This window comes from Cebus imitator, unplaced genomic scaffold (assembly GCF_001604975.1).
Source record: "Cebus imitator isolate Cc_AM_T3 unplaced genomic scaffold, Cebus_imitator-1.0 Scaffold111, whole genome shotgun sequence".
NCBI classification, from domain to species: Eukaryota; Metazoa; Chordata; class Mammalia; order Primates; family Cebidae; genus Cebus; species Cebus imitator.
The window spans coordinates 2605305-2615561 of record NW_016107426.1 but is presented as its reverse complement, the minus strand read 5'-3'; the positions used below and the strand labels follow the sequence as shown (position 1 = coordinate 2615561).

The window sequence follows — 10257 nt, the reverse complement described above, 5'->3', positions numbered from 1 at the left end:
ATGGGACAGGGAGTAAGCTGCGCTGGTACTGCAGAATTGGTCACGGGCAGTGGAACACTGGCAGCTGGTGGGCCCCTTGAACGTGTGCTAGAAGGCCTCTTCCTGTGTAGAGCCTCCCCTAGGTGCTTCTGAAGTGTCTGCCCTCTGGTTGTCACTGTAACCTCAGTGGTCACAGTCTGACTGCGTGGTTATTTGTGTGCACCGCAGTTGTGTCTGCTAGTCCATTCACCACCTTAGGGAGGAGAGGATGACTTACTTACGGTGTGTGCCCACAGATGCCTCGAGCCATCTCATAGGAGGTGCTTGCTGAGGGGTTGAGTTGAATTGCATCTGATTTTATCTGGATTTAACTTTAGTAACCAAATTTCTCAGGAGATAGTACGTACCAGTGAATGAGGTTACCTGTTTTAATTGATGGTTAAAGCAGAAAATTCTTTTATTCGGCCCACACTTTTGAAAACCTTTCTAAAATCTTAGACCTCTTCTTATAGAGACATGTCCGAATATTTTTATAGTAAAATTTATATATATATATATGTTTTTCTTCTTTAGTTCTTCTATTTTCTTTTTTTTCTTACACATTGCTACAAAGATGTGTCCAATACAGTAAAATTAATGTAGTGTAACTATTAGTATTGTTCAGCTAAGAGGGTGTAATGCAGTGGTTCTTATTGTGCCTTGTACCGGCAGCATCGACATCACCTGGAAATTGTTAGAACCCCAGCCCAGACCCACCGAATCCGAAAGGTTCAGATGGGGCCTGTGAATCTGTGTTTTAAGAAGGCCTTGGTGTGATTCTAATACACACTTAAGTTGGAGAGCCACTGGCATAGGGCAGTTCCCAACCCTGGATGCACATATAATTATGTGAGGAGCTTTAAAAAAAATACTGACCTGAGTCTACCCCCAGAAATTCTGAGTCAGGTGCTCTGGGGTAGGGCCTAACATAGTCTTTTTTTTCTTTTCCCCCCAAACACTAACTTGAACCACAGAGTCATTTTTTTAAGTGTCTTCATGTGACACTGATGTGCAGCCAGAGATGAGGACCACTGATGTCAGGGTAGAAAAGAACTTGGGAACTTACTCCACATTATCATCTACAACTTCATTTTTTAGTGTTTTTGAGACGGAGTCTTGCTCTGTCGTCCAGGCTAGAGTGCAGTGGCACCATCTTGGCTCACTATAACCTCTGCCTCCTGCATTCAAGCAGTTCTTGTGCATCAGCCTTTTGAGTTGCTGGGATTATAGGTGCACACCACCACGCCCAGCTAATTTTTGTATTTTTAGTAGAGTTGGTATTTCACCATGTTGGCTAGGCTGCTCTTGAACTCTTGACGTCAGATGATCCACCCAAAGTGCTAGGATTACAGGTGTGAGCTACTAGGCCCAGCCTGGTTTTGCTTTTGAGACGGTCTTGCTCTGTTGCCCAGGGCTGAAGGCAGTGATAAAATCAAAGCTTACTGCAGCCTCTACCTCCTGGGCTCAAGCGATTCTCCCACCTTAGCTTTCCAAGTAGCTGGGACCACAGGTACATGCCACCACACCTGGCTAATTCTTGCTTTTGTAGATATGGGGTTTTGCTGTTTTGCCTGGGCTGGTCTCGTAGTGCTGGGCTCAAGTGATCTGCCTGACTCGACCTCCCAGAATGTTGGGATTACAGGCGTGAGCCACCGTGCCTGGCCTGCAGCTTCTTTCTCCTGAATGTTGAGTGAAGAAGAACTTGGAGCCAAGTGCAGTGGTTCAAGACCAGCCCGGGCAACATGGCAAAACCCTGACTCTAGACAAAATATAAGAATTAGATTAGTGCGGTGGTGTGTGCCTGTAGTCTCAGCTTCTTGTAAAGCTAACGCGGAGGTTGCTTGAGCTTGAGAGCCAAGACTGCACCACTGCACTCCATTCAACCTGGATGACCGAGTAAGATCTGTCTCAAAAAGAAAAAAGAAAGAAAAACTTAGTTATATTTTGTGTACTCAGGGATTTCTTGAACAGGTAGTCTCTGCTTTTTAGGGTGTTACATTCATAAAAAATTTCCTCATAGCCAGGCGTGGTGGCTCACGCCTGTAATCTCAGCACTTTGGGAGGCTGAGGCAGGTGGATCACCTGAGGTTATGAGTTCAAGACCAGCCTGGCCAACATGGTGAAACCCTGTCTTTAAAAAAAGAAAAAAAAAAAAACAACTTCCTCATAAAAGCAGGTGTTTTAAAGCAAGTGGTGTTTTCCCACAGGAAAAATGCCATATTTGGGTGTTAACTTCCTGAACAAGGCCTTGGCATCAAATAAATCATGGATGGGACCAATAATATGTCATAAAATCAACAATACAATAACAAACCTCCATAGTCATTAAAAACATTAAATTATGCTCCAGGTCCAGTAAAATCGGCATGAATGTTGTATAAGAAAAATGCATGTGGTCACAGGAACACAGTTTTCTGAGTCTATTATATAATAAATATTAACACTATTTGTACTCTTAGATTTGGAGAGGAAAGAACTGGATAGCCTAAGTCTTTGAAAATGTTCAAGGAAGTCTTTAGTGGATGCTTTTTCCCACTGCAGATTTCCTGGGAGTAAACCTGGAGGTGGATAAAACATTGGGGCCCAGTCATTGTTGTTATTGGAGGTGGTGAGAATGTGGTGTGTTTTTCCCTGAAAAGCAATTTTTTTTTCTTGAGACAGAGTCTTGCTTTGTTGCCCAGGAGTGCAGTGGCGCAATCTCGGCTCACTGCAGCCTCTGCCTCCCGGGTTCAAGCAATTCTTTTGCCTCAGCCTCCTGAGTGGCTGGGATTACAGGCCATCACTGCCACTCCCTGCTAATTATATATTTTTAATAGAGACGGGATTTTACTTTGTTGGCCAGGCTGGTCTTGATCTCCTGACCTGCCTTGTCCTCCCAAAGTGTTGGGATTACAGGTATGAGCCTGGCCTTTTTTTTTTTTTTTTTTTTTAAAAAAAAAGAGACAGGGTCTCACTGTAACTACCTAGGCTGGAGTGATCTTGGCTTGCTGCAGCCTTAACCTCACCAGGCTTAGGTGGTTCTCCCACCTTTAGCCTCCTGAGTGGTGGGGACTACAGACATGCATCACCACGTCTGGCTAATTTTTTGGTATTTTTTGTAGAGACAGTTTTGCCATGTTGCCAGGTTGGTCTTGAACTCCTGGGCCCAGGTAATCCCGATCCCCCACAGTGCTGGGATTATTGGCATGAGCCCCTGCGCCTGGCCTCTGAAAAGCATTTTCTTTTTAAGACAGAGTCTCGCTCTGTCGGCCAGGCTGGAGTGCAGTGGCGCGATCTCACCCCACTGCAACCTCTGCCCCCTGTGTTCAAGCAGTTCTCTTGCCTCAGTTTCGAGAGTATCTGGGACTACAGGCGCATTCTGCCACACCCAGCTAAGTTTTTGTATTTTTTTTTACTAGAAACAGGGTTTTACCGTGTTGCCCGGCTGGTTTCGAACTCCTGAGCTCCGCCTGCCTCCACCTCCCAAGGTGCTGGGATTACAGGTGTGAGCCACTGTGCCTGGCCTCTGAAAAGCATTTTTAAATGAAGGGACTGATGCATAATTTCTCCTTCTATTTTGAGTTTCTTCAAAGCTCTGCTTGTCAGCTGAAATAAAGGTGAAAAAATGAAGCCAGCAAACTCCACTCTTAACTGAAAAGCCAGGCATTAGTTGTTGGATCATTAGGCCTGCTTTCTAGGAGAGGATCTTCAGATGTTCTCTTTGGGGTGTCCAAGTTGGCATAGTCTTGGAAGAGTGTGGACAAATGGTGTGGCCGAAAGAGTACTGGGTGTGGGGTCAGAAGACCTGGTCCAGCCTGGCTGTGCTTACTGCCTGTGCGCCTCTGGATAGGACACTCTGAGCGTTCGCCTCTCTTACCTGTGTTGTGAGCACAAACACCTACCTGGAAGAATCGTAAGGACTGAGCAGGCTCATGTGTGTCATTGTACACAGCACAGGAAGCTTTTGATAAGTAATTGAAATATTGTTTGGTGAAGTGAACATGGAGAATTCTGTCTCTGACCCTTCTTGTCCCTGAAGTAGGGAGCCTGCTTTTGGTGCTACCTAAGCAGAAATGGTTCTAGGAAAGCTGGGAGAAGCAGGGTAGGGCAGTGTGTTTCTCACTCTGCAAATCCTTCCTGGGAGGCCTGAGAGTGGATGGGATTTGGAGTGTGTTGTTGGTGTTGTACCTGGAATCTAATGTGCATCTTGACTGAGAATGCATTGCCGGATCCTGATGACAACAGCATGTTGCTCAGTAACTGAAGTATTGTTTGGACCAAACTGCTGTAGCAAACTTTTCTTGGCAGGTATGCCCTGTTGATACTGAGCCCAATGTGCATTGATAGTTTTACACTGCCTACTACAAAGTAAACACAAGTTCACAGTGACCCTGAGTAAGCCGTGACTCAGAGTATACAGGTACTGTACTACACTCTAGATATTCTAAAGCTGTTATCAAATAAATGTAGTGTTGGGAAAATTACTGCCTGTTACATTACGTTAGTTTCAGTTTTGGTTTTTTTTTTTTTTTTTTTTTTTTTTTTTAGTTTTGGAGTTTTTTTTGTTGTCTCTGGAATTTTTTTTTTTTTTAATGGAGTGTCACTCTGCCGCCCACCCTGGAGTGCAGTGGCTCGATCTCAGCTCATTGCAACCTCCGCCTCTCAGGTTCAAATGATTCTCCTACCTCAGCCCCTCCTGAATAGCTGGGATTACAGGCGTATGTCACCATGCCCAGCTAATTTTTGTACTTTAAGTGGAGACAGGGTTTTGCCATGTTGGCCATGCTGGTCTCCAACTCCTGACCTCAAGTGATCTGCCCACCTTGTCCTCCTAAAATACTGGGATAACAGGTGTGAGCCACTATACCCCACCTGTTCCTGGAACTCTTGTGTCAAGGATACACTAGATTCTTTAGCTAGAAATGGTTCTTTAAGTTCTAACATGCAAACTGGGTCTAAGGAAAAGAAAAAATGATTAAAAAACATAGCAATCCTTTAAATAAGTTTTTTCATAGAACCCACAGAATCTATAGACCTTAGGGATTATCTAGGCTACTCTTCCCTGCCTGTGGAAATTCATACTCAGACATCAAAAAGCATGTCCCATGTTAATGTTGGATACTATCCTCCTGGCCCAGAGAAGTGGCTTATGCCTGTAATCCCAGGTCTTTGGGAGGCTGCGGCAGGCAGATCACAAAGTGAGGAGGTCGAGACCAGCCTGGCCAATATGGTGATACCCTATCTTTACTAAAAATAAATTACCGGGGCGTGGTGGCATACACCTACAGGTCCCAGCTACTCAGGAGGCTGAGGCAGAAAACTCGCTTGAACCCAGGAGGTAGAGGTTGCGGTGAGCTGAGATCGTGCCGCTGTACTATAGCCTGGGCAACAGTAAGACTCTGTCTCAAAAAAAAAAAAGGAAAAACAAAAGAAAGTTATTCTCCTCAGTCCTGTGCTTTTTGTGTTTTTTTCCTCTACATTATACAATCTCCAAATCATACATCATACAATCTATATCATACAATCTACATCATATAATCTTTTTCATATAGTTTGTCATGTTGAAGTAAAGCTAAGTTTAAGAACAAAACAGTATTTTTCCTGTTTTTTTGCACACTGATATGACTATTTAAAAATTAGCAAATGATACTATAGAAACATTGATAACGTAAATTTTTAAGATGCTGTATCTTAGATTTAGTTGGCAAAGACCACATTTAGCAGTAAGCATGAGTTTAGCCTTCCATGTAGAAACCAGATACATGAAACTGTAGGGGAAAAAAAAAAAAAGCTTCCTATTGTTTGAAAATGCCAGTTTAATGTAAGATCATAAAAATGGGTAGGTTTTTGCATAAATGAACTGGCTGTACAAGAGTACTCCCTTTCACAGTATTGCTTTTTACTTCATATGCAAGTTATTGATGATGCTGTAGGATTTAACTGTTAACAGCACTAAAAGGGAACTATTGATGGGAAGATATTGAGAGGAAGAGACAGAAAAAGGAAAAAGGAATGTAAGTAAGGCAATTTTTCTTAAAAGTACAGTGAGCTTAATGGTGTTCTAGGAAGACAAGATAAAAACAATGGACTCAATGCTGAGCTCCTTCTGGGTGGATCTAATAATCAATACCTTGGTCGCTATATTGGTACTCTCTGGGGTAGTCATCCTGGTACTTGCCATACTACTCATCGGGATATTCTGCCTAGTAACCACTGTCACTGATTTCCGAACCATTTGTTCCTGTTCCTTGGCTTTCGTTGTGAATGACAGGTTCTGTCGGAGCAGCACAGTATTTGGGATCATATACTTGCTGCCCAAGCCCATACACGCTCATTCCTTTCTGGGAAGCGACTTTGTTGGTACCCGTCTGTAGAGAAATTGTCGAGTTGTCCACTGGCTGTAATATTAGCTTCAGATCACAGATGTCACTTCTGGTACCTGGTGCTAACATCCCTGCCTGGCTGGCTCCTTTGTTAGTGCCCATCTGTAGACTAACTGTGGTCTGGTCAGAAGGTTTGTCACTTTGCATTTTGGGATCATAAAGATGCCTCCTAGTCCCATAAGCTGTCATACCTGCCTGGCTGGCACATTTCTTGGTTCCCATCTGTAGACCAATTACACTTTGGCCAGCTTTTAATTTCCCTTCATCAAAACGTCTTGTTTGTGTTTCTGCATACTTAACTCCAACGTCAGTGGTTGCATGGAATCCTTTTGTTTTAGCCAGACCTGCTAGAGCCATCAGAGTCATCTGAACCTGGGTCATGTTTCCAGTCTCAGACAGATCATTTGCTTCAAGTATGTCATGTGGCTTCATTCCATAAGCCTGAATAGCTTTAATAAAGTCGCCAATATTCTCCAACTGTGGCCAGTTTAATGAGGACTCGTTGACCTTCACTGAGCCTGGCTGTAGCTTGTTTCTGAGTTCGCAGAAGATGATGCCATCCTTTAGGCCCAGCTGGAAGTTGGTGCCAATGCTCATGCCTGTCACCTCTTCTATCCAATTGTGAAGATCATCTTCTGCCTGATGATCATACTTGGAAGCGATCTTGTTCTTGACCTCAGCCGAGAGCCCATAGGAAGGGCCCTTGTTGAAGAGGGTCGTGGTGGTTCAGGCGGTGGGAAGAGGCTGTGCTGGGTCCCGCATCTCTCCCTGCCCCTGGCCCCGAGGAGTGGCCGCCTTGGGGGATGCTCGGAGCTGGCTCCTCTGGGCGGTGCAGGAGATGGTCATGGCCTTGGGGCGTGGATGGTGCCTGGGCGACTGGGTCCGACTCGGTGCCACAGAGCCTCGGGGTCCGCTCCGAAGCGCCTGGCTCCTTGATCGCTGCCTCACTCTTTCTTGTTTTTTGAGACAGAGGCTCTTTCTGTTGCCCAGGCTGGAGTGTAGTGGCACAATCTTGTCTCACTGCAACCTCTCCCTCCTGGGTTCAAGCAGTTCTCCTGTCTGTCTCCTGAGTAGCTGGGATTACAGGTACTCGCCACCACACCTAGCTAATTTTTATATTTTTAGTAGAGAGGGGGTTTCACCATATTTGCCAGGCTGGTCTCGAATTCCTGACCTCAGGTGATTCACCTGCCTCCGCCTTCCAAAGTGCTGGGATCACAGACGTGAGCCACTGCTCCCACCTTCATTTTCTTAAAGAATTCACCAACCCAGAATGGGGCTTAGTTTCCTCTTTGTCTCTTTCAAGACTCATTTGAAAATAGCACTGGTACATCGTGTGATCTGGCAATTGCATTGCGAGGTGTGTGCCTAAAAGAGTTGAAAGCAGGGACTGGAATAGATGTTTGTATAGCCGTGCTAAGGCAGTATTATTTGCAATGGTCAACATGTAGAAGCAGCCCAAGTGTCCATGGCCAGGTGACTAGAGAAACAAATGTGGTACATACATACAGTGGAATATTATTCAGCCTTAAGGGGGAAGGGAATTTTGACACATGCTGCCATGAAGACATTTTGCTAATGAAATAAGTCACAAGAGGATAAGCACTATGTGATTCCACTGATAGACGGTAGCTAGAGTTGTCTAATTCATAGAAACAGAAAGTAAAATGGTAGTTGCCTAGGGGCTAGAGGAGGGGAAATTATGAGTACAGAGTTTTAGTTTGGGAAGGCGAACGAAGCTCTGAGATGGATGGTGGTGATGGTGTGAATATACTTAACACCACTGAGCTGTTTACCTAAAAATTGTTAAAATAGTAAATTTTATGTGTGTTTTTATCACAATGAAAAAAAGATCGAAGAAAAAAGATGTGACCTCCAGATAAAGCCAGTGGCTTGAAAGGCCTAAAGAGAAGCACTGTTGGGAAGGGAACTCTGGATGTGCATGGATACTTGAATGAGATGGTAAGGTCTGGGGTGAGGAATACTGGCCTGAGCCCTGTCTCATCTAGCTCTGTCATTAACCAGCTCTGTGATCCCTCATTGGACTTAGTTTTCTCATCAGTAATGTCAGGAGGTAAGCTGGCTGGTACTCAACCTTCCTATCCTAGAATTCTGTGAGTCTATGATTAAGTCCTTAGCAAATAATTAATTATTTAGGAACAACTGCCTGTGTGAGGATAAGAAGGCAGACACGTTTATGAGGGCAGCCCGAGTCTCAAGAATCTGCCCTGGGCCAGGTGTGGTGGCTCACACCTATAATCCCAGCACTTTGGGAGGCCGAGGCGGGTGAATCATGAGGTTAGGAGTTTGAAACCAGCCTGGCCAACATGGTGAGACCCTGTCTCTACTAAAAACACAAAAAATTAGCTGGGCGTGGTAGAGGGTGCCTGTAATCCCAGCTACCGAGGCTGAGGCAGGAGAATCGCTTGAACCCAGGAGGCAGAGGGAGCCAAGATCGCACTGCTGCACTCCAGCCGAGGGGACAATGCGAGATGCCTTCTCAAAAACAAAAATGTTTCTTAGTGCCTCAGCAGGGGACTGTTCCTCTCAGGTTTTCCTTATTTTCAGCAACCCATATAAAAGAGTCTCTTACAGCTAGGCCAATGTGTCAATTATATCAAAGTTGTTTCTTTTTGGTTTGGAGCATGCAATTTGGTACCAAGTTAGTATGTCCCCTAAGGTTTTATGTAGGCTCATGTTAGCAGAGCTTTGCTTTCATTACGCACACACAGACTGTCAGGTTGAAACCCTCAGTGCCATTGTGGTCAGCATGTGGATATGTTGGGTGAGAGGAGGTATAGACAGCTTAGCGTGAAAAGTAGAGACCATTTTACTGGGCAAGGTGCTTTACATGGACTATCACTGATCCCCCAACACCCCTCTGGTGGTAGCCTTATTCCTCAGGAGAAGAGACTCATGTTCAGACAGATTGTCACTCTCCCAAGGCCACCAGTGAGACAGGTGACAAACCTTAGATGTGAACTTAACATCAATCTTAACTGCAAAACTTGTATTCTTGGCTGGGTGCAGTGGCTCACGCCTGTAATCCCAGCACTTTGGGAGGCCGAAGCCGGCGGATCACCTGAGGTCAGCAGTTCAAGACCAGGCTGGCCAACATGGTGAAACCCCATCTCTACTAAAAATACAAAAAAATTAGCCGGATGTGGTGGCGTGTGCCCTGTAATCCCAGCTACTTGGGAGGCTGAAGCAGGAGCATTGCTTGAATCTGGGAAGCGGAGGTTGAGGTGAGCTGAGATTGCGCCATTGCACTCCAGCCTGGGCGATAAAGTGAAACTCCGTCTTAAAAAACAGCAACAACAAAAAAAACCTAACTTGTATTCTTTCTGCCACACCACACCTTTTTCCCCCTGCAGAATGCGCTGGAGTACAAACACTCCTTAATATAGAAAGCCATTGTAATTGTGCAGTTTGATAATTCAAGAAGACTATAATAGAATCCGTAGCCAGCCACGTTTGTAACTACCCCTGTAATGTGCTGAGATCGGAATCGTTTGAAGATGTTGAGCCATGTTTGTGATCAGCATAACCAGAGTGTTGAGCACCCCTTGTGTGCCATTGTGTGCTAAAGCAGCAGAATATCCTGGCTGAGATGGAAGAGGAAGAGCTGCGGGCTGCTCGCGAGAGGGCCTTGTGTGCTGTGGGAACTGTCATGGGAGTCCAGTACTGCTGCTACTTTGCAGGCCTCTCTCTGTGGTACCTTTGGGGAATGCTGATGGTGTGACCAGCTAGTCTCATTTTGATTGCACTGGCATGTTTTTAAGTAGTAGTGGCTCTTAATCTTTTTAACTTCTACTCTAATTTTGTATGGAATAGGTCTTGGGGTTTATTTTCCTTTCCTATTCCACTAGTCATTCAG

At 45.0% G+C, this 10257-nt stretch overlaps 2 protein-coding genes across 7 annotated transcripts in view; one reads left to right on the top strand and one right to left on the bottom strand.

The window, feature by feature from the left end:
- The window catches only part of IGF2BP2 (insulin like growth factor 2 mRNA binding protein 2), a 176943-nt gene that overhangs the window by 24299 nt on the left and 142387 nt on the right, over positions 1–10257 (top strand). The gene's annotated exons all lie outside the window — the stretch shown is intronic.
- Positions 6186–7095, bottom strand: LOC108311102 (calponin-3-like). Its single transcript, XM_037741961.1, has one exon. The coding sequence runs from the start codon at positions 6975–6977 to the stop codon at positions 6201–6203; it is 777 nt and encodes a 258-aa protein (XP_037597889.1). The 5' UTR covers positions 6978–7095; the 3' UTR covers positions 6186–6200.